General features: G+C 46.1%; 1 protein-coding gene across 2 annotated transcripts; it reads left to right on the forward strand.

Moving 5' to 3' along the window:
* The first annotated feature begins 1,556 nt into the window (after positions 1-1,556).
* Positions 1,557-20,068, forward strand: enc3 (ectodermal-neural cortex 3). 2 transcript variants are annotated; one of them, XM_064936118.1, is made up of 3 exons: positions 1,557-1,799; positions 5,425-7,244; positions 18,858-20,068. In XM_064936118.1, the coding sequence occupies exon 2, from the start codon at positions 5,432-5,434 to the stop codon at positions 7,199-7,201; it is 1,770 nt and encodes a 589-aa protein (XP_064792190.1). In that variant the 5' UTR covers positions 1,557-1,799; positions 5,425-5,431; the 3' UTR covers positions 7,202-7,244; positions 18,858-20,068. The 2 variants fall into 2 exon arrangements, with proteins under 2 accessions (XP_064792190.1, XP_064792191.1); XM_064936119.1 differs by having other exon boundaries at positions 18,861-20,068.
* Positions 20,069-25,065: the final 4,997 nt, after the last annotated feature.

Raw genomic sequence — 25,065 nt, forward strand, 5'->3', positions numbered from 1 at the left:
GGGTTTGAAAATGTAACCCCCGCCCCTACCCAAGAGGTATGTTTATGAGTGAATCTAACATAAACAGCCTTTAGAGTTCTCTTAGAGAATCCTTTGAGGGAATCAAAGAGCGATTCCAAGATTGTTGAAACTCCCATCAACAAAGGAAGTGATGGGATCTGAATTACAGCCGGAACATTTGGCAATCTTCAAACGCAGCTGTTGACTGACAGTGAGAGGGACACAGATGGAAATGTGTGAGCCCGGTGTCATATCAGAGTATCAGACCCCAGGCAGCTGGTGGAGGGGAACACGGCTCACAGGTCTCTTTGGTGGGGAACATAACACAGGTCCCAGGTCTCTTTGGTGGGGAACATAACAGGTCCCAGGTCTCTTTGAAGATCAGTGAGGTGAGACTATAGGCAAGACAGACAGACAGACAGACAGACAGACAGACAGACAGACAGACAGACAGACAGACAGACAGACAGACAGACAGACAGACAGACAGGAAGATAGGAAGACAGGCAGGAAGACAGGCAAGCAGGAAGAAAGGGAAGCAGGTAGACAGGGAGGCAGGCAGGTATTTTCTTATTTGTAATTGTTATTATTTAACCTTTATTTAACTAGGAAAGTCAGATAGACAGGTAGACAGGCAGACATGTAGACAGGGAGACAGGCAGGCAGGCAGGTAGACAGGGAAGAAGGTGAGGGATCCTCTCCTCCTCTGGATTGGGACAGTCTGATGCTGCCTAAGGGGTTTTTCCAAGCCACTGTGCTTCTGCCTCTGCATTGCTTGCTCTTTTATGTTTGGTATCTGTAAAGCACTTTGTGACAATTGCTGATGTAAAAAGGTCTAAATCAAATAAATGTGATTGATAGATGCTGCCTCTATCTGGGTTTCTCTCTCTATGTGCTTACATTTGTTTTGTTGGTATGGCAGACTATCGGGGAATTTTGAGTTGGGCATTAATGTACCATTCCAGAGATTACTCTCTGAGCATAAATCCATTCAGTGTTATAACAAAAATGTGTGCTAAATGGAACGGTAATATCATCCAATTCCCCAAATCTACATCCCCGATTACCATACTAACTCCTTCAGAAAATTACAAGAATTTCCCAAAAAACAATGAGCCATGGTCTGTATTATTGGACTTTGACCAACCTCACATTACAATGTGTACTGTACATGTAAGTGGGTAGTAGTACAATATCCCTCTTTTTTTGTCTGTAGACATGCAAGCATATTGGTGAAGTGTATAGCAAACCCTTAAAAAACTGTTTCATTTAAAGAAGTCATTATTATTGAATAAACAATGATAAAAAACAGCTTGACTAAGTATTGGTCATGTTTTCTATCAATATCTGTCACAAAATGGATATGTAATTGCCTAGTTACATAAAGATTAAATAAAAAATATATAATTTAAAAAAATAGCAGAATATTTGTCTATTATTCAATTGTTCAGGGAGGGAATCTCAAACTTTCTTCTCTGTTGTGATTGGACGAGAGCATACATGAGTAGGAGGTGCGTATGGAGCTGTAACTTGTGCTTCGTTACAGCTGTAGATATTGTCTACAACGCAGACGCACTGTGAACAACTTTGCAAACGCTTACATTTAGTGTGTATTAAAAACACAGAGAAATAAAACAGATGGGTTTCCAGTGTTTCAGCTTTCTAGGAGAAACATCGTCTGAACTTCGTTACTTAGAAAGCTATTTCGTGAACTAATACATTGAACTCACGAAGAAGTTGGGTGCCCATTGCATTGTGTTTTTGGTCGGATATTCCTGCTTTGCTCCAAGACGATTTAGGTAAGGATTTGTTTCGATCACAGAGATACGTTCTTGTTTGACACTTCTTGTACTTCCGAAATATAACTATCTGCTTGTAACATCCGATCCGGAGCTTGCAACTGTAGCCGTGTATGTTTGCCAGGCTGATCTAAGTTCGGAAGAAACTGAGCGCATGCTGGACATGGTTTACATTTAAAGACTGTCCAGATCTTTGGCGGCTACTAATAAGTATGCACAGAAGACAGCGCGAAACGAATGGGATTTCACTGTGTCGTGTTTGCTCCTCGGTCGTTTGGTTCAGCACTGTTTGTATTTTTCTTATCCCTTATTCTATTAATGTATTGATTTGTAGTTGTTTTTGGGACAGCCTCATGAAATGTGAATATTTCAATTTATTAAACAGTTCCCTCTGCCGTTAAGCGATGAAATGTTTTCTGAAATAACTACAATTAATTGTATATAATTTGAAGAAATTCAGTGATTCTAAATTGCATTTTGGCTATCAAACAATTATCAATTCATATGTTTTTAAAGTTACATAATTTGCTTTTAGTGTTGCACAATTCGGACAATTTATAGCCTGAAGGTGATGTTCTATAAGGTGTTCGGTTTTACACAGGGACTTGAATGCGTTGCCTATGGCACCGTCTAAAATGAGCGAGCTTCGGAGGGAACAGTCATGGGAGGTTGGCACCGTGATTCATAGGTGTAAACTGCTGATTAAAGCCACGAAAGGGATGTCCACACCCAGGTAGCATTACTTATTCACCTCACCTGGTTATGTAATATAACTAGGTATTTAATGAGAATTAAATTCTATTTTTATTCATTTGTCAGTAAATAATTGATTACTGGAAGATTGACAGATTTTTGATTCCCTTGTTGCCAGTGTGTAAACACACACCTTATCATGTATCCTTTCATCTTCCAAGTCTAGAGTTCATTTCCGGATCCATCCTACTGATAAGAGATGATAGCTTTATAGACTAATGACATTTTGTGGCCAGGTTTGTATTTATTCAGGATGGGAGTGTCAGGGTTAATTTTCAACGCTTTAACATCTATGCTGGCAGGGTAAGGGCTTCTTTACACCACTTTGACAACACAAACTAGGTCCAATAATACACTTTTGGGGCAACCTGACCAAATTCACATAGAAGTACATGTGTGTTATAGATCTGTCACTCTCATTGAAAGCAAGTCTAAGAAGCAGATTTGTTCTATGTGCGCTATTTCAATAGTTAAATTTACGTTTAAAAAATAAGTTTTAGATGGTACAATGATTTATCTACACAATACTTTAATGTTTTGTAACAAACTGAAATGAGGCACTTAGAATTTTAGGAACCAGGAAATTGCCGAGAGATATCTCTCGAGTGCATCTTTGAAAGATCTGCTCAAGAGAGATCTACCACATCTACACCACATACCCCCTCTGAGTGTTACAGTGTAGAGACAAGGCCGTGGCAACAGATGCGTTTTCGCCCACGTCCCTTCCAGAAACCTCTGTTAAAACTTCGGATCCGGATCACGTTCTGCACACGTTATTTTACGCATTCGTAGCTGCTCCTCCCTCTTCACGTGTATCTCTTCACGCACCCTCTTTTTAACCACGATGATGTAGTTTATGTCTCTGCCTCATATTTCTGCACAGCTTAAATAAAATACAACATTTGGCGATTTGAACGAACAATCCAAAACATGTAATATTAGGAAGGCTATAACCTTCTCTGTCTGTTTTAACTGATATTGTAGTTGCACAAGCAAGATCCAGTCCCGGGTAGTTTGGACACGCTTTGTGTGATGCGGGCTAATCTTTTTATAGTTGCTGCCATATCGTAGTTCCTGGAAGAAGAAAAAAAAACACGACTTGTCTGCCTACTGCGCATCTTATTCAATGTTTGCAATGATGATGGAAAAAGTAATGTACAGTCGCCAATTAGACTGCGTGTCTGTCTTGCAGCGGAACGTATATCTGTATCCATCCAGACCGATAAAAATAGTCTGAAAATTCGTTATGCATCGCTCCGTGCCATAGTTAGGCCATATGCTGATATAGCGGTGAGCAAATAGCTGCATGTAACTCATATTCTACGAACATGAAATCACTAGACTGACTGTTTTGTATCGTGTTTATGTTTGCATTACTGAAGGCAAAGTTTGTACGAATATGTTGATAATGTAAATAGTTGCATGTAGCCTACTCCCCTCCTGAAAAAGAAAGAACATGATATTGTGCTTATTAAAAGCCTAGTGAGGTGATGCAATAGTAAGAACTGTTTGGTGTAAAACATGAAGTTTGTAGTCTATAAACAAGTGACCAGACAAAGGCGATCAAGGATGCGGAAGCGGAAGCGGAGCACCCAGCATAACAGCAGTGGTGGAAAAAGTACCCGATTGTCATACTTGAGTAAAAGTAAAGATAACTTCATAAAAATGACTAAAGTGAAAGTCACCCAGTAAAAAACGACTTGAGTAAAAGTATTTGGTTTTAAATATACGTAAGTATCAACAGTAAATGTCATTGCTAAAATATGTTTAAGTATCAAAAGTATAAAAAAAATAAAATTCCTTATGTAAAACAAACCAGACAGCACAAATGTTCTTGTTTTTAAAATGTACAGATAGCCAGGGGCACACTCCAACATGTACAAACCAAGCATTTGTGTTTAGTGAGTCTGCCAGATCAGAGGCAGTAGGGATGACCACAGATGTTCTCTTGATAAGTGTGTGAATTGAACAATTTTTCTGTTCTGTTAAGCATTCAAAATGGTTGTCAGGGAAAATGTGAGGAGTAAAAAGTAAATCATTTTATTTAGGAATGGAAGTACAGCCCCCCCCCCAAATGAAAAGCAGCAGACATAAAAATAAAACATCCATATTTTTTGGCCTGGGCAAATTGGGATACAGAAACTCCTTATCTGTAGCCACTCCGTAAAAACAACAGCTGTCCTTGCAAGAATTCCCTTTAATACCAGTGGACAGCATTTTTGCTCTGTCAGCCAAATAGAAAGTGAAAGGCTCTTTAAAATATCTGCACATTTGTCAATCATTGCATTAATCAAGTGTGCAGCACTATGTGCAACATGGCTTAGATGAGGAGCTCCTGTATAGTTTGAATTTCTATCCTTATTTTGTTTGTCTATATACAACGGTATTTACGGTATGCCAATAGCGGTCTTCGCCAAAGCTGCAGAAAGTAGGGGCTGCAGCACCCCCTGAATCAATAAATCATAAAAAAGTTTTTTTTTTGGGGGGGGGGGTAAAAAAAAAATTCTCACAAAAGTAGTGCACTGGGCTTCAATAGTCCTGTATTAGCCGATATACTAGTCTGCAGTGCCAGCATGGGCAAAAACATTTGTCTGCAGCCCCCCCCCATTTTACAGCACCCCCACCCCAAAACTACTCACATGAAACAGGAATGTGGCTTTGGCCACACCACATCCTAAGGCTAGTGTAAACAGAGGTTGCAAATTTTAGTAATGTAAATGTCCCTAATAAGTCTGTAAAGAGAGCGGAACATATTTAAAAAATCCAAGACCATGTCAAGCCTGTAAAGCTAAAGAAATTGATGATTCATCATGACATTTTAGACCAATATATGTAGATATATTTACTAACATTGTGTTTGTTTGCCCTCCAGGTCCAAGATGTCTGTGAGCAACCACGAAAACAGGAAGTCCCGCTCTAGCTCTGGCTCCATGAACATCCAGCTATTCCACAAGACGTCTCATGCGGACAGCCTCCTGACCCAGCTCAACCTGCTCCGTAAGCGACGAGTCTTCACTGACGTGGTCCTGAGGGCCGGGAACCGGGTTTTCCCTTGCCACCGTGCAGTGCTGGCCTCCTGCAGCCGCTACTTTGAGGCCATGTTTAACGGAGGCCTGAGGGAGAGCCGCGATGCCGAGGTCAACTTCCACGACTCGCTGCACCCAGAGGTGCTGGAGTTGCTGTTAGACTATGCCTACTCGGCCCGCGTCATCATCAACGAGGAGAACGCGGAGTCCCTTCTGGAGGCCGGGGACATGCTCCAGTTTCATGACATCCGAGACGCCTGCTCTGAGTTCCTAGAGAAAAACCTGGCACCGTCCAACTGCCTGGGCATGATGCTGCTGTCGGACGCCCACCAGTGCCAGCGACTCTACGAGCTCTCCTGGAGGATGTGCCTGGCCAACTTCGCCACCCTCAACAGGACGGAGGACTTCCTTAGTCTCCCTAAAGACAAGGTTCAGGAGCTTGTGTTCAGCGAGGAACTGGAGGTGGAGGATGAGAGCCTGGTGTACGAGGCTGTGATAGACTGGGTAAAGGCGGACATAGAGAGGAGGCTGGGTGACCTTCCGGAGCTGCTGCGCTGTGTGCGTCTGGCCCTGCTGCCCGAGACATACCTGCTGAAGAACGTGGCCTCTGAGGAGCTGGTGATGGGACACAAAGTGGGCCGGGAGATCGTGGAGGATGCAGTGCGATGTAAGATGAGGATCCTCCAGAACGACGGCATTGTGACGGGGTTCTGCGCCAGGCCCAGGAAGGTCAGCCAGGCCCTGCTTCTCCTGGGAGGTCAGACCTTCATGTGTGACAAGGTGTACATGATTGACAACAAGACCAAGGAGATCACCCCCAAAACGGACATCCCCAGTCCCCGTAAGGAGTGCAGCGCCTGTGCCATTGGCTGCAAGGTCTATGTGACTGGGGGGAGAGGCTCTGAGAACGGGGCCTCCAAAGACATGTGGGTCTATGACACCCTGCATGATGAGTGGTCCAAAGCAGCGCCCATGCTGGTGGCCAGGTTCGGACACGGGACAGCTGAGCTCGACCACATCCTGTACGTTGTAGGGGGACACACCTCTCTGGCCGGCTCCTTCCCAGCCTCTCCGTCAGTCTCTCTCAAACAGGTGGAGCAGTATGACCCGCAGACCAACAAGTGGATCCTCGTAGCTCCTCTCAGAGAGGGGGTTAGCAATGCTGCAGTGGTGGGGGCCAAGAACAAACTGTTTGTCTTCGGGGGCACCAGCGTCAACCGAGATAAGTTTCCCAAGGTGCAGTGCTTCGACCCGGTCCAGAACAGGTGGACGGTGCCTGCTTCCTGCCCTCAGCTCTGGCGCTACACGGCGGCGGCTGTCGTCGGAAACCACGTTGTAGTGATCGGTGGAGACACAGAGTTCTCGGCCAGCTCGGCCTACCGCTTCAACAGTGAGACGTTCCAGTGGTCCAAGTTCGGAGATGTGATGGCCAAGAGGATCAGCTGTCACGCGGTGGCGTCGGGCAATCGGCTGTACGTGGTGGGAGGATACTTTGGGGCTCAGAGGTGCAAGACCCTGGACTGTTATGACCCCTCTACAGACTCGTGGGACAGCGTGACCAGCGTGCCCTACTCGTTGATCCCCACAGCTTTCGTCAGCACCTGGAAGTACCTCTCAGCGTAGTGACTGACGGGGCAAGAGGAAGAAATGGCTGTTAGGATCATTGGTGAGTTGCTTCTTCAAACACGTACAAAACATAACAGGTCACACAGACCCAGGTTAAACTCTTAAAAACAATAAGAATGGAAATTGCAGTGTCTCAAAGTCGTTGGGGAGATAAAATTGATAAACCATATTAAGAGGGCGGCATGCAAATGAGGAGGCGGTTCGTCTCTGCATAGCTATTAAAGAGATTAATCACAGACGAAACGAATCCATGTGTTTCAAATCGAACTTCAGCAATGGAAACAAACTAATAGGAGAAAAAAAAAAGAATTGGTAACACATGCGTCCCCCTCTAGATTGACCCAAATCCTATAAATCTGGAGGACAGTGGGTAGGAAGAGGTCAAGTCACTTTGTTCCACTCTGGTCTCAGTCGATATTAAAGCATCACTCTCCTTCATAGTTGTTCCCCCTTACTACACTATGGCCTTAATACAAATAGTTGACTGGATTTATAAAGCTTTCCAGGTGCTCGAGAACTTTACAACACTTACAGTCGGGCGAGATCAGTCATTTGTCCTCTCTTGTCAGTCCGGTATCAGTGACCCCAGGCACAGGTGGACATCGAAGGGACCGACAAACCGTTTCAGTCCTCTGTTGTCATGGTTGTCATGGTTGCCGATGACTACAACATTATCTAATCGGGGCCTCTGGCTGGGTGTTGGATGATAAACATGGAGAAGTCAGTAGTTTATGGAGCAGTAGGAAATATGAATGTCAGCCTGGCAGTAATTACAGAGACACAGAGCCGCTCCACGTCGCTCCAGCCCTCAATCACTTTCAGCACAGGAGCAAGACAGAGTTCTAGCCCTCAATCACTTTCAGCACAGGAGCAAGACAGAGTTCTAGCTCTCAATCACTTTCAGCACAGGAGCAAGACAGAGTTCAGGCCTGTGCTTGCAATACACTACAGTCCCTTGGTGAGGAGTGTGCAATATCCGTGAGCTGGCCTCAGGCTCTATCCTCGAGGTCCTAGGATGTGGCAACAGGGGCGTCAATTTGGTATGGCAGTCACAACCACAATTTACACTGAACAGAAATAGAAATGAACATGTAAAGTGTGTTGGTCGCATATTTCACAAGTTGAAATAAAAGATACCAGATATGTTCCGTACGCACAAAACTTTTCTCACTAATTTGTTTCCATCCCTGTTTGTGAGCATTTCTCCTTTGCCCAAGATCATCCATTCACGTGACAGGTGTGGCATATCAAGAAGCTGATTTAAGCAGCGTGATCATTACACAGGTGCACCTTGTGCTGGGGACAGTAAAAGGCCACTCTAAAATGTGCAGTTGTCTCACAACACAATGCCACAGATGTTGCAAGTTTTTGGCGCATTCAATTGGCATGCTGACTGCAGGAATGTCCACCGGAGATGTTGCCAGATAATTGAATGTTGATTTCTCTACCATAAGCCGCCCCCATCGTCATTTGAGAATTTGTCAGTATTCCAACGGGAGGGGATCGTCAGAGACCAGCAACCCAGACAGCAGAAGAATTTTTGCGTGCTCGTTGCCCTCACCAGGGTCTTAACCTGACTGCAGTTTGGCGTGGTAACCAATTAAAAAATATGATATTTTTTTTTCAGTGCAAATGATCACCTACGATGGCCACTGGCATGCTAGAGAAGTGTGCTCTTAATGGAATAATCCCAGTTTCAACTGGGCCGGGCAGATGACAGCATGTATGGCGGTTTGTTGATGGCAACGTTGTGAACATAGGTTTGTTGATGGCAACGTTGTGAACATAGGTTTGTTGATGGCAACGTTGTGAACATAGGTTTGTTGATGGCAACGTTGTGAACATAGGTTTGTTGATGGCAACGTTGTGAACATAGGTTTGTTGATGGCAACGCTGTGAGTACCCCATGGTGGCGGTGGGGTTATGGTATGAGCAGAAATAATCTTTTATTGATGGCAGTTGGAATGCACAGAGGTGACGAGATCCAGAGGCCCATTGCTGTTCCATTCATCCATCACCTCATGTTTCAGCATTGTAATGCACAGCCTCATGTCGCAAAAATTGGTACACCGTTCCAGGAAGCTGAAAATGTCCCAGTTCTTCCATGGCCTCCTACATACTCACCAGACATGTCACCAATGAGCATGTTTGGGATGCTCTGCATCGATGTTTATGACAGCGTGTACCAGTACCCGCCAATATCCAGCAACTTCGCACATCCATTGAAGAGGAGTGGGACAACATTCCACAGGCCACAGTCAGCAACCTGATCAACTCTGTGCAAAGGCCAACATTCCGGAGTCGCCTCTTCACTGTTGACGTTGAGACTGGTGTTTTACGGGTACTATTTAATGAAGCTGCCAGTTGAGGATTTGTGAGGCGTCTGTTTCTCAAACTAGACACACTAATGTACTTGTCCTCTTGCTCAGTTGTGCACCGGGGCCTCCCACTCTTTCTATTCTGGTTAGAGCCGGTTTGCGCTGTTCTGTGAAGGGAGTAGTACACAGAGTTGTACGAGATCTTCCGTTTCTTGGCAATTTCTCGCACGGAATAGCCTTAATTTCTCAGAACAAGAATAGACTGACGAGTTTCAGAAGAAAGTACTTTGTTTCTGGCCATTTTGAGCCTGCTCCAGACACTCAACTTGTCTAAAGAAGGCCGGTTCTATTGCTTCTTTAATCAGCACAACAGTTTTCAGCTGTGCTAACATAATAGCAGAAGGGTTTTCTAATGATCAATTAGCCTTTTAAAATGCTAAACTTGGATTAGCTAACACAACGTGCCATTGGAACACAGGAGTGATGGTTGCTGAAATTGGGCCTCTGTACGCATATGTAGATATTCCATAACAAATCAGCCGTTTCCAGCTACAATAGTAATTTACAACATCAACAATGTCTACACTGTATTTGATATTATTTTAATAGACAAAAAAAAATACTTTTCTTTCAAAAACAAGGACATTTGTAAGTGACTCAACTTTTGAACGTGTGCGTGCGTGCGTCCGTGCGTGTGCGCGTGTGTGTGCGCGTGCGTGTGTGCGCGTGCCTGCGTGTGTGTGTGCACTCCACATGATGTTGGTGGCACTTTAAATGGGGAGGATGGGCTCGTGGTAACGGGTGGAATAGAATTAGTGGAATGGCATCAAACACATGGTTTCCATGTGTTCAATTCCATGTACTCAGTTCCAGACATTATGTGCCAGCCTCCACTGACACACACACACACACACACACAACGCTTGCATCTAAACCATGTCAGCGGTCTAAAGAAGAGGGTAGTAAGGAAAAGGCAGTGTGGAGGGGAGATGGCGAGTGAGAGAGAAACTGAGATGAGGAGCTATATTTTGCATTGCTTGGCAGCCAGGAGCCGCTCGCTGTAAAAACCATATGTTGCTCCCAAGGCTGAGAACTTTCAACCAGGGTAGAAAAAAACAACAGGGTTTTCTCTCCCTCGTGTCGACAACACTCCAGTTGGTTGCTAGAGAGTTAACTACTTTTATTTTTTTATCTTTATTTAACCAGGCAAGTCAGTTAAGAACACATTCTTATTTTCAATGACGGCCTGGGAACAGTGGGTTAGTGGGCAGAACGACAGATTTGTACCTTGTCAGCTCGGGGGTTTGAACTCACAACCTTCCGGCGGTTACTAGTCCAACGCTCTAACCACTAGGCTACGCTGCCGCCCCAACACATTTGTAGTAGTTTGGGGGTTTGACTGCTCTGAGGGTTGATCACTTTACATTTCGTAGTCTTGACTCTCCGTGGGGCGGCAGGGTAGCCTAGTGGTTAGAGCATTGGACTAGTAACCGAAAGGTTGCAAGTTCGAATCCCCGAGCTGACAAGGTAAAAATCTGTCGTTCTGCCCCTGAACAGGCAGTTAACCCACTGTTCCTAGGCCGTCATTGAAAATAAGAATTTGTTCTTAACTGACTTGCTTAGTGAAATAAAGGTAAAATATATATATATATTTTTTTTAAGTTGTAAAATACATACATTTTGGCTTATAGCTAGCGGGTGGTTTTGGATTCGAATAATGCAGCCTGGGTTTCATGGTTTCATCGTCAGGATTTAAAAAAAAAATTTTTTAAGTACTGCATGTTGTTTCCAGAAATGGCAAAAGAGGCTCAGGGACTGTTCTTAAAGATCAACTTTGGGCAAAAAAAAAATGTCTTTAAATGGTATAACTGAACAATGCACCATCATACCAGGTCATTTAACGCTTTAAAACAAAATGGATGAATACATTTTCTTTCTTCCAACAGAAGGGCCATTTCTTACCGCTCTCTACAGCTTCTGTTCAAAAACAAATTCTGTGAAATAACATCAACACATACTGGAGGAGTTACTTGCTCGCCACAGCTGGCTCGCCACGCCACAGCTGGCTCGCCACGCCACAGCTGGCTCGCCACGCCACAGCTGGCTCGCTACAGCTGGCTCGCTACGCCACAGCTGGCTCGCTACGCTACAGCTGGCTCGCTACAGCTAACCAACTAACTACATCGGTCGCGGCATGCGTGACCAGAATGACACATCGATGAAACACCAAAGGCCCACCCTGTTTCTGTTTAGAAAAAATAGAGAAAGAGGAGGAGTTTGAGCACACAAAGTTCCAAGTCGACGTTTAACCACTGCCGAAATGTGGTGGCTGTTTGTGCACTTTTCAGCAGCCGTGGCGTCACACAGGTAGGTGCTACATGTTCGGCAATGGAGGACCAGTACCCACAGAGAACCGGGTCCTTTTGGAGGACCGGTACCCACAGAGGACCGGGTCCTTTTGGAGGACCGGTACCCACAGAGGACCGGGTCCTTTTGGAGGACCGGTACCCACAGAGGACCGGGTCCTTTTGGAGGACCGGTACCCACAGAGGACCGGGTCCTTTTGGAGGACCGGTACCCACAGAGGACCGGGTCCTTTTGGAGGACCGGTACCCACAGAGGACCGGGTCCTTTTGGAGGACCGGTACCCACAGAGGACCGGGTCCTTTTGGAGGACCGGTACCCACAGAGGACCGGGTCCTTTTGGAGGACCGGTACCCACAGAGGACCGGGTCCTTTTGGAGGACCGGTACCCACAGAGGACCGGGTCCTTTTGGAGGACCGGTACCCACAGACGACCGGGTCCTTTTGGAGGACCGGTACCCACAGAGGACCGGGTCCTTTTGGAGGACCGGTACCCACAGAGGACCGGGTCCTTTTGGAGGACCGGTACCCACAGAGGACCGGGTCCTTTTGGAGGACCGGTACCAACAGAGGACCGGGTCCTTTTGGAGGACCGGTACCCACAGACGACCGGGTCCTTTTGGAGGACTGCTTCTCTCTGACTGTACTATTGATGCTTCCTCCGCTGAAGCGACAAGGCCTTTCCCGTCCAAACGGTCTCAACTCCGAGCCTTTCATCCCAAGCCAGAGGGAGACGTTCTATCTCAATTATAAATGTTTCATTTGTTTAGCTTTTTATGCTCATTTATACAAGTGAAAATTATTATTATTATTACTGTGTTTTACATGCTTATGAAACCACCCTGTCTTCCACTCTTACCACACACACACACCACCCTTTTCCTTCTAATTCTAGAGGAATAAAGGTGTGGCTTTCAGTTCCATTGGTAATGATTTGGAGTGGGGAGATTTGAGCTGGAGTGGGGAGATTTGAGCTGGAGTGGGGAGATTTGAGCTGGAGTGGGGAGATTTGAGTTGTCTTGGAGGTTTCTTCTAGTGTAATGATCAGCTGGTTTTCAGTTGTCTTCTCTCCAGATGGGTCTGACCACAGATTCAGGCTACAATTCATTCACTCACTGTTGTCACAATTTGTGACTGTAAACACTCGTATTATGGTTTGTCGTAGACTCCTAGTCTAGACAAGAAACAGAGGTCAAAGTGTAGATTTGTTGAGTGAGCTCCGTTTCTCACACATGGCAGCAGGAACATACAAACAATTCCACCAGTAATATTACAGCAAGGTACCAGTGCAAAACCGTTTGAACACATTGAAACAAAATGGATACTGCTAAAAAACCCTGTATGAAAGGCAAAGAAAAGGTAAACGCCAGACTCAAAACAGAAACCCCTCCTGGATTCACCTCAGAAGGACGGGTTAGGAAGGTGAATAAATGAGACTGTCTAAACTGGAACAACCATTTCAGAAACAGGTGAAATAAGTTACAGATAGTTTATAAAAATGTAATTCAATGTTATTTTTCTATCTTTGTGTTGCATAAGATTAATGCAAAAAAACATTAGATTTTGAAACAAACATTTTGCAACTGCAATAGAGCACACAGGAAAATATAATGATGGGCGTGGTTTTGAGTGTTTTTTGTTTTTAAATTCTACACAGTAAGAATGACACAATCACACTCAACCCTTATTCTACACCACAGAGTTAATTGAACTATATAGGAACCCTATAGGAACTCTGCTGTAATGACATTATTTCCTGTAGATTTGTTCTGTTTTCCCTTGTGCTTATATAGCACCCCAGAGTAGCTAATCATGAGTTGAGGGAGTTGGGTCTTAGCTGGCATGTTGGTGGGGGATCCTAGCTTAGCCCCAACACTGTGCTGGTGTAGGACTATAGGCAGACAGAATGTAACCGGAGATCTGAGCACAAAGTTCAACGAGGTTTCCTCGGACACCCAACAGGCCTAGCAATGGCTGTTTGTTCTCACTCCCCCCACCCTCCTGTCTCCCCTCTTCTTTCTCTGCTCCCCCTCTCACAAACATCCCAGAAACAGAGGCCCATTTGATCTGCTCCAACTGAAACCTGAGGCGGTGGGGCGGCTCTGTGATGGGGCACACCTGGGCAGGGTCATAGGCCAGTGGGCAGGCTTCAGTGGGCCTCCCCAGACTGCTGTTTTAAAGAAAGGGCCGAGGATGGATGGAGGGAGGGAGGAGAGAAGCTCAATACTAATGTTTTATTAAAGCCCACCAGGAACGCTCTCTGAATGAGCCTTTTTATAATGGCATCTGTGTTCAGCATTCCCTCCCCCGAGAGAGCGAGGGTGAACTCGGGGCACGTGCCCACACTGTCTTCAGTCTCCAGAGTAATCAATCTGTCACGTTTATGGCCCTTGGCGCAGCATCATTTGCATAAAACGAATAGGGTTTTTATTGTCCTTTTCTCCATGGTGCGGAATACAAAGGGAGGATGTGCTTAAAATGGCCGACTAATCTTCAGACTATAATTTGATGATCACTTTAAAACAGATGAGTCGGCAGCGCTGCAGGGCTTCTTCGAACCCTTTACACTATGTATCCGTCAGAAGCATGTATCATTGAAGGGGGTGTTGGTCTGCCACAGCTGTATTCTCTGTCCCACTGTTAGTCTCAGTCCAGCGTCTGCTACGAACAATGTTTTATGCTAGAATTTGTCAGGCGCAACTTCTGGTAAGACAATGCTCGTTTGCATTAGTATGCTGTCTGACTGTTAGCCCACAGACAGTGGGGGGTGTTTAATGAGCAGATCTTTTCAAGGGAGAGGGACGCTTTGCGAAACTGAAATTAGCCACTTGATTACTTCAGTTTGACGCAGCGGGTGTCCTTTGGATTTATGTGACTTCTTTTATGACTGGGTGTGTAGCCTTTGATGCATTTCTTATCATTAAACACGCACTTGTTCTGGAGATTTCCTTGTCGCTAACAATGATTTAACATAGACAAAGGAACTGGACAGAGACGGAGCGATGATGGGCCATGGTCCAGTGCATTGTGGGGTAGCAGTATTGACTCCGGGTGGGTAGAGGCTGCAGGGTTTTGGTGAAAATACATCCTTCCGCCCCGGACTGGAACTGCCAACTCCTGATTCTGTGTACACTCAGGCCAAGCCCAAAAGTAGTGTACAGGCTCTCTGGCTTACTGTCTGCAGTGGACTAACCAGACTCACTGGTATGGGCTGGTGTTAGGAAATAGGTGAAAAGCCAACTGTGAGGTAACACAGAGGAGAGTTTATGGCTGTTTGACCCTTTACTAATATGAAGAAGAGACAGGCTGAGACGCACACAGACGAGCCTGTGTTGTCTGAGCCTGTCTGATGGTAGTAAAGGTGGTAACGACTGATCTGAGGTTTGGGAGTGTACTTCACCTCATTGGGACCGAGTTGAGATTAGTTGCTTTGCAATGTGAATGCAGCTCAATGTGAAACCTGACTTTAAATAGAAAGATGACTATATTTAAAGGTGCCGTACTTGTGAAACAGTGATAGGGTGGCTGGCAGCAGAGGGTAGTACTCCTGGCGGTGCCGGCTTTCGCCGTCTACCCTGGAGGGGCCGGCTTTCGTCGTCTACCTTGGAGGGGCCGGCTTTCGTCGTCTACCTTGGCGGGCCCGGCTTTCGTCGTCTACCCTGGCGGGCCCGGCTTTCGCCGTCTACCCTGGAGGGGCCGGCTTTCGTCGTCTACCTTGGCGGGCCCGGCTTTCGTCGTCTACCCTGGCGGGCCCGGCTTTCGTCGTCTACCCTGGCGGGCCCGGCTTTCGTCGTCTACCCTGGCGGGCCCGGCTTTCGTCGTCTACCCTGGCGGGCCCGGCTTTCGTCGTCTACCCTGGCGGGCCCGGCTTTCGTCGTCTACCCTGGCGGGCCCGGCTTTCGTCGTCTACCCTGGCGGGCCCGGCTTTCGTCGTCTACCCTGGAGGGCCCGGCTTTCGTCGTCTACCCTGGCGGGCCCGGCTTTCGTCGTCTACCCTGGCGGGCCCGGCTTTCGTCGTCTACCCTGGAGGGCCCGGCTTTCGTCGTCTACCCTGGCGGGGCCGGCTTTCGTCGTCTACCCTGGCGGTGCCGGCTTTCGTCGTCTACCCTGGCGGGGCCGGCTTTCGTCGTCTACCCTGGCGGGCCCGGCTTTTGTCGTCTACCCTGGCGGGCCCGGCTTTCGTCGTCTACCCTGGCGGGCCCGGCTTTTGTCGTCTACCCTGGCGGGCCCGGCTTTCGTCGTCTACCTTGGCGGGCCCGGCTTTCGTCGTCTATACTAGTGGAAAATGTTTTATTAAAAAGAGCTGCAGGGACTGTGCCAGGACACCCGCACAGTGACACACAAACACTGCAGGGGAAAGTCTCATCAAGCCTGCTGATGTGGTGTTAGGTGCATATTAGTCAACATAAACAAAACAGTTTTTACATGTATTGTGTAACATGTTTGCACTATAGTATGACAACAGCAGCCGCTCTCTAGTCCTCGTGGTAAATGGCTACAGGCCTTCGTAGCTGTGATGTGAGATTGTAGCCTCAGTAGCAGATACTGAGGAGACTCAGGCTCCTGCTGTATTACCAGGTTCCGCTCTGAGATGAGAGGATACCCAGGTTCCGCTCTGCTCTGAGATGAGAGGATACCCAGGTTCTGCTCTGCTCTGAGATGAGGATACCCAGGTTCCGCTCTGCTCTGCTCTGAGATGAGGGGATACCCAGGTTCCGCTCTGCTCTGAGATGAGGGGATACCCAGGTTCCGCTCTGCTCTGAGATGAGGGGATACCCAGGTTCCGCTCTGCTCTGAGATGAGGGGATACCCAGGTTCCGCTCTGCTCTGAGATGAGGGGATACCCAGGTTCCGCTCTGCTCTGAGATGAGGGGATACCCAGGTTCCGCTCTGCTCTGAGATGAGGGGATACCCAGGTTCCGCTCTGCTCCGAGATGAGAGGATACCCAGGTTCTGCTCTGCTCTGAGATGAGGATACCCAGGTTCTGCTCTGCTCTGAGATGAGGATACCCAGGTTCCGCTCTGCTCTGAGATGAGGGGATACCCAGGTTCCGCTCTGCTCTGAGATGAGGATACCCAGGTTCTGCTCTGCTCTGAGATGAGAGGATACCCAGGTTCTGCTCTGCTCTGAGATGAGAGAATACCCAGGTTCTGCTCTGCTCTGAGATGAGGATACCCAGGTTCCGCTCTGCTCTGCTCTGAGATGAGAGGATACCCAGGTTCCGCTCTGCTCTTCGATGAGAGGATACCCAGGTTCCGCTCTGCTCTGAGATGAGAGGATACCCAGGTTCTGCTCTGAGATGAGAGGATATCCAGGTTCTGCTCTGCTCTGAGATGAGGATACCCAGGTTCCGCTCTGCTCTGCTCTGAGATGAGAGGATACCCAGGTTCTGCTCTGCTCTGAGATGAGGATACCCAGGTTCTGCTCTGCTCTGAGAGGATACCCAGGTTCTGCTCTGAGATGAGAGGATATCCAGGTTCCGCTCTGCTCTGAGATGAGGATACCCAGGTTCCGCTCTGCTCTGAGATGAGGATACCCAGGTTCTGCTCTGCTCTGAGATGAGAGGATACCCAGGTTCTGCTCTGCTCTGAGATGAGGATACCCAGGTTCCGCTCTGCTCTGCTCTTCGATGAGAGGATACCCAGGTTCCGCTCTGCTCTTCGATGAGAGGATACCCAGGTTCCGCTCTGCTCTGAGATGAGAGGATACCCAGGTTCTGCTCTGAGATGAGAGGATATCCAGGTTCTGCTCTGCTCTGAGATGAGGATACCCAGGTTCCGCTCTGCTCTGCTCTGAGATGAGAGGATACCCAGGTTCTGCTCTGCTCTGAGATGAGGATACCCAGGTTCCGCTCTGCTCTGCTCTGAGATGAGGATACCCAGGTTCTGCTCTGCTCTGCTCTGAGATGAGGATACCCAGGTTCTGCTCTGCTCTGAGATGAGAGGATACCCAGGTTCCGCTCTGCTCTGAGAGGATACCCAGGTTCCGCTCTGCTCTGAGATGAGGATACCCAGGTTCCGCTCTGAGATGAGAGGATACCCAGGCTCTGCTCTGCTCTGAGATGAGAGGATACCCAGGTTCTGCTCTGAGATGAGGATACCCAGGTTCCGCTCTGCTCTGCTCTGAGATGAGGATACCCAGGTTCTGCTCTGCTCTGAGATGAGAGGATACCCAGGTTCCGCTCTGCTCTGAGATGAGGATACCCAGGTTCCGCTCTGAGATGAGAGGATACCCAGGCTCTGCTATGGTAATGAGCTCATTAAGCTGCCTTAAACTACCCCAGCAGTCTCTGTCTGCTGTAACGCACCATGCTTTGGTGTCTGTTAGGCACGCCTATACACACAGCTCCTGCAGACAGAATAGCATTAACTCCCAAAATGCAATTCAGAATATAACTTATTTTTTCTTCAAATGAACTGTTCCATCTTAACAGCAGCAGAAGGAAATTAGATTCTAAAATATCTGAGGCCACAAAGATAGACTGGGATATGAGTGTCCAGCTACAGAACCCAGAGGAATCACCACAATGTTGAATGTACATATCTACAGCTGAACAGATTTCTAGCTCCAGAGTTGACAAGCAGTACTTGTGTCGGTCTAGAATCATGATAAGCCTGGATGTGTATTGGTTTATGCCAAAATTCGGCATACGATTTTATTTTTTATTTTTTTATTTGTAATAATTTTACAGCAATACAATATATTTTTTTGTAATGGGAACAACTGTAATCCTACATTTTGTGGGGATTTCTCTCCATCATAAAGCATGAATAATGGTATGTTGATGAGCATGATAAGACACTATACTGATGAGCTGTTATAATGGTCCACACTGCAGTATCTGCATTCTCACTTACTGTATATGAGCTGTTGCAAGACATGTGGCAAGTGTTCACAGAAATGTGAATGATTCTCATGGACAAACTCCGAGTTCTTGGTATGCCTAACGCTTATCTTCTTTCTCTCTCAGCAGTGGTGTCTGGAATGCAGGCTTGTCTCCCTTCGGTGGCTGTGGAATGCAGTGGAGGTGTGAGGAGGGGTTGTCAACCCTGCCCTCCAGGCCTGCAGTCAGAAGAGAACCACATGTCCCCAGCTGCAGTGTGGCTAAACTGGGCCTAAGGTCGGGTGAGGAGAGGAGCGGCCTGTCTCTCCCAGCCCGCCTAATCTGATGTTTCCTCTGCTGAGTAACTTTCCATCGAGATACTGGCCTGAGCTGCACCAGACCACTGGGGAAGGGGGGGTGCTGCAGACTAAGGAATGCCGGGCTGGGACTGTACTACAGAGGAACATGGATGCCGTACTGTACATCCCTCTGAGTCCTGGGGCTCATAGTGTGTTGATGACTGCTCCTCTTAAGTCCTGCTAGACTGATTGACTGACACTATGATCAGAGCATACAAACAGAATCTATTCTATAGATTCTATTTCTACGTTTCAGAGACTCCAGAAAGACTGCAGCCGAGGAGAGGACTGATTGTGATGTCACTCTAAAGGAGCTGCCACATTGGTCCTCCTGCTCTGACAGAAGGGCATGGGGTCTGAGCCACTGGGCTCCTCCAAACACTGGGTTATTGACTGTGTTCCTCAGGTGGCATTTGTTGAACTCGTGACAAACTCAAGGAGGCCTTTCCCATGTTAGTTAGGAGGGAGTTAATTTTGGGAAGTGAAGTGTATGATTTTGTGCATAGAACAATCTTCCTGTTTATTTTTAGACTTGGACTCGAACTTCCCTCAATTTTGGTCAACTAAATTTGTATCTTCTTTCTCAACTTAAAACACACGGCAAGGAATGTGACTCATGGCTGAAAATACAAAAATCACAATTTGACTAAATGCCTGTTGTATGTTTCTTGTCTCAGGGTTTATGCAATAATTCGTGTTTGGATGTACCTCCTGTTGCAACCTTTATTTTTGTGTGTTTTCGGTTCTGTTTGTCCCTGGAAATGGCCTGAAAGAGGATGTGTGGTTTAATGTTAAACTGAGCTCTGACTGTACAGACTCTCACTAACAGAACATTCACAGGATGGCTCGAATGCAATTAAACCCATTTTTAGGATCTGTCTTGAAGTTTAAACTCATATCTACCTGAGGATGTCCTTCACAGCTATGCTTTGCCAAGTTGTCTTTCATGTTCATTTGTCAACTGAAACATCTTTTATAAAAGTGACCCTGTACCATGAATCCGATCTCAGTAGTATTTGTGCCGGACCCTAATATTTTGGCCTGTTGAGGTCTTGTTTTTTTTCTTCTAATTTTGACAGCAAACATTCATGTTCACATTTGAGTAATTTAAGTGCCTCGCTCAAGGGCACATCGACAGATTTTTTATTTTTTTTTACCTAGTCAGCTCGGGGATTTGAACCAGCAACTTTTCAGTTACTGGCCCAATGCGCTTCACCGCTAAGCTACATGCCGCCATATTCAAGCTGTTCCTCTCTCTTTCTACAAAAACAGACATCTGTATGTCAGAAAAGTCAAACCCGTGAAACCAACTGTTTACTGTTTTAAAGAACGGTATTTTCTACCATTTACTTTCAAAGCTGTAGTTTTGATACTTCACTGTATGTCATACTAATCTGGTTGGAAAACACAAGTTTATTTCTAGGAATGAACAGAATAGTACCTGCCTGATTACATAGTTGTCTAAGGGCACGTCTGGAACATTTTCCAAATGGAAATTCCAGGAAGTTTGTGTTTTAACAGGGATGCCCTGTTTCCATTTGTCTCAACAGTGGGTTGTGCTCAAACTAACAGTCACAGCTGGGTCAAATACCTGAGCTGTTAAATCAACTACATTTTATTAGGATCCCAATTAGCTGTTGCAAAAGCAGCAGCTACTCTTCCTGGGGTCCACACAGAACATGACCATAATACAGAACATCAATAGACAAGACAGCTCAATGACAGAACTAGTTTTTAAAAATTTAAAAGGCACACGTTGTCTCCATATCAATGCGTACACACAAACTAAGTCAAATTACATACTTTCAAACAATTTGTAGTTTGAGAGTAAAATGTGGCTCCAAAAGATGGTCTGTGCCTTTTCAGATCGCTGAAGTTAATTAAGGAACCAAGGCATTTCACAGGGACACAAAGATTTGTGAGACCAAGCCACCTTTTCTGTCATGAACCCTTGTTGCCATGAGGTCGTGTTACCTGAGGACTGGTTCTGCATGGAGAGAACGATCACATGGTGCGATGTCAACATACTTGAACTTTAGATGACAGATGCCCTTCCTTTGTTACAGGAACATCTCTTACCCCCTCCCCCAGGTATGATTACTCTATATGGCTGGCTGCGAGGTATGTGGTCTGAAACTCCCTGGCATCTGCAACCATAATGCATCATTAGCTAGTACCTTTAGAGAATGTCTAATGTAGCGCAGTAATCAGCTGCGAGTCCTCATACCTCTCCTCTCATACACCAACAGGGATGGGTCCTTGTAGAAGAACGCTTGGCAGCGGATGGCACACAATACCACAGACAGAGGGGATTGGGTTGCCTGAATCTTTAGACCTAGATTTACGGACTATTCAATCCGTAATCGTGGAAATTCAGCGACGGAATTCATGCTAAACGCTGCACATGTAGGCTCAATCGGGAATTACTTTTTTTAATGCAAAATCTAAAACGCTTCAGCAATACGGATTGAGTAGAGCTCTCAATCGGATCAAGCGTTAACTGGCGATAGCCGACACCCGCATGCATAGCTGATGTTTTGTCTGTTCAGAATGAGAAAGTGTAGAAATAATTAAGCTCAAATTGAAAATGAAATGAGGATTGTTATCACCCAAATCGATTAGTGTAGATTACATTTTACATTCCAGTGGTCAAACTTGTCTACATGGGATTTCTCTTAATGTGACGTTATGCAGCCAACGGCAATGCCAAGAGCCGCTTGTGGATTTGACAGCTCTAATATTCCACCGCCGACCCCCGTGCCGAGAGAACCTACAGACCACAGCACCCCCACCCAAACCAATCAACCCCTCTGCAAACCAATCAACCCCCCCCCCCCCCCCCCAAAAAAAACAATCAAACCCCCCCAAGTAAACCATGCTGCCATGACTGGCCTGTTCGAGTCAGGTTACCATGTGGACCACACTCCTACAAGAGACATCTCTCCCAGGCTGACTACACCTCTCCCAGGCTGTCTACACTGCTCACGTCGGGTGCGCGAAGCGTTGCAAAATACATTTAGAAATCTACGTTATTCAATTACTGCGTGCGCCAACGAGCGTCTGCGTTGCCAAGGGCTAAAATAGAAGTCAGTTCTATTTCTGACGCAGATCGCGCTGCCTCTCCCTTCTCCTCATTGGTTTATAGAAGCAGGTACCCACGTGCCATCTCCTCATTGGTTATACCCACGTGGGTGACTGAAAGATGAACATAATCAGTAATGCACCTAATTTATGAAAGTTGTCAATCACAATATAAAGTCAAGAGAAGAAAAAGCCTGGAAGGAGGAGAGATGACTAGAAACGATTAGGTTGACCGTTTTATGTGTGGCTTAATTGGCGGAGAAGAGGACCTTGTGCATTTCAGGTAAAATAACAACTCAATGTTTATATCCCAGGACAAATTAGCTAGCTCGCAACAGCAAGCTAGCTAAATTGCCATAAATGTTTAATGCTTTTCGACCTGTCCCCATAATAATATAATTGGTTCAGAATTTTTGATATTTTAACCTGCGTGTCATGTTTGCGTTTGGTGTGGGGGGGACAAAATACATTATGCAAGATGGCGCACGCGCGAGCAGTCGGTTTGGGTTCCGTGCCACACCCGCCAGAGGGGGAGAGATCGGGAGGTATGGAGGTGGGGGTTTTATGACACCTCACACCTATTGTAAATCTTAAGGCAGCACACAAAATCCCTTTGTCCTCTCACTGTGGAGGAAAGGAACGTATGATGGCCTATGGAGAACCTACCTCGGAACTGTACCATGCAATAAATGGACTTTGGGACAATATGTTTCGTCAGCCAATGTAACAGTATAACTTTAGACCGTCCCCTCGCCCAAACCCGGGCGCGAACCAGGGACCCTCTGCACACATCGACAACAGTCACCCACGAAGCATCGTTACCCATCGCTCCACAAAAGCCACGGCCCTTGCAGAGCAAGGGGAACCACTACTTCAAGGTCTCAGAGCAAGTGACGTCACCGATTGAAACACTATTTAGCGCGCAACACCGCTAACTAAGCTAGCGTTTCACATCCGTTACACCAACATGGTAGTAATGACGATAGATGGAATATGAAAATGAATGTCGTTTTTGTTATGTTATTAAAAGTTAAATGACGATATTATATAACAAAAACATTGTAACTTGAAGACTTTTCACAACCTGATGTTTGCATACTGTACATTGTGTGGAAAATATCCAGATCAAAGAGAATGTTTTTGTAAAGATGAAATGCGACGTTAGTTGTCTAAATTGGATCTGAGTTAAGTCCAGACCTCCAGCCTCGTAACTAGTTACACCCAGAGAACTTGCACTAAAGGCAGAAACGCCCATTTCTGACCCAAGGGTATAAAACGTGAGTTAAGAATTATCACGACTAGGTGACCACGAGCTGCAGCCAAGGTCCGATTAGTTTATAACACGAGGTTGAAGAAGACAAAGGTACCGTTTAACAATCTATGCTACTGTTGAGTAGCTGTGTCTAAGAGGGTGAATTCAAGCAGGACCACCCGGTTACCACTCTCCAAGGAATCGTGTGTCCACACTGCTTTAATTCCTATGCTGGAGCCCTGGTCTACACGGCTGGCCGTCCTCAGAAGACCCCTTTTCAGAACAAGGGCAAGGAAACAGACCACTAAGACAAAGGACACGGACATCGTGAGGACAATCGAGAGTTACAACCTCTAACTGAAGAAGTGCCGTCATCAGAGGAGAAGCCGAAACCCGGTCCACGAAGAGACAGCCCATCGGAGACCTTTGACACATAATTACATCATTATATTCTGACCCATAAGAGTGGCAGTTAAAGGCAAGTTTACAAATGTACCCAGGTCTGCTTTTCTCTCTCCCACTTTTTAAATCCCCATTTTGGGTAGCACGTGTCATTGTGTTGGTCCACTAGGGACCTATTTCATTGTACTAAGTTCTAATCAATAGCCTAGACTGTGTGTTCTTGTATGTGTATCTTATATTATCATTTTAGCTTGTAAGTAAATAAATAATCAACTCAATTGGTGTAGTACGGATGTATTTAGTGGGGCTCTGGTTTGTGCATATTCTTGGATTATTCGACGTTCAGAATGTGACTGTAGAGGAAATTAATTAATTAGCGACTGTTGTAAACTCAATATTCTTTGAGTTCATTTGCGAAATAGAAACTCAATAAAGCCAAACTTTTCCCATGGTGCCCCAGGTTACTGAGTTAATAATTACCTGATTTATTTAAATCACGTAATTATCAACCGTTTATCATTCGATGAACAGCATTCGTCACATTAATCAATCCAACGGCACTACAATGCCCACACCCCATTTAGAACCCCTCAGACCTATGCCCTTTCTGCCCACCTCATGTCCCCCCACTTCCGCAAAGATGAAAGTCACATACGCCCAGGCCGTGAGCAGCCAAACAGGCCCAACCCCCACTATTACACTAGCCCAAGCCAATGGCATGTACCAGATGCTCAGCAGGCTCTGCTCACACTTTATGGTATGAGGCCAAACCACACGACTAACATTGGACACTTTATGAAACTTTCTCTATCTAATCCTGGAATATCCAAGGCCTGAGGTCATCAGCCTTCGGTCTGAAGAGCAGGAACCTGGACTTCATCAAAGAAATCGTTAATACAGACATTGTCATCCTTCAAGAAAAATTGTATAGAGGAGATGGACCCACTGGTTGACCTCTAGGTTACAGAGAGCTGGTAGTCCCATCCACCAAACTACCAGGTGTGAAACAGGGAAGGGACTCCGGGGGTATGCTAATTTGTTATAGAGAAGACCAAACCCAGTCTATTAAATGAGTCAAAACAGGAACATTTTTACATCTGGTTAGAAATGATAAAGGAAATGATCTCAACAGAGAAAAATGTCCTCCTGTGTGCTACCTATACCCCCCCACTAGAATCCCCATACTTTAATGAAGACAGCTTCTCCATCCTGGAGGGGGAAATCAATAATTTCCAGGCCCAGGGACATGTACTAGTCTGTG

This window comes from Oncorhynchus masou, chromosome 24, assembly GCF_036934945.1.
Source record: "Oncorhynchus masou masou isolate Uvic2021 chromosome 24, UVic_Omas_1.1, whole genome shotgun sequence".
In the NCBI taxonomy this organism is placed as follows: domain Eukaryota; kingdom Metazoa; phylum Chordata; class Actinopteri; order Salmoniformes; family Salmonidae; genus Oncorhynchus; species Oncorhynchus masou.

Coding starts and splice junctions, on each gene's coding strand:
- enc3 (XM_064936118.1), top strand. CDS start 5,432: ATGTCTGTGAGCAACCACGAAAACAGGAAGTCCCGCTCTAGCTCTGGC.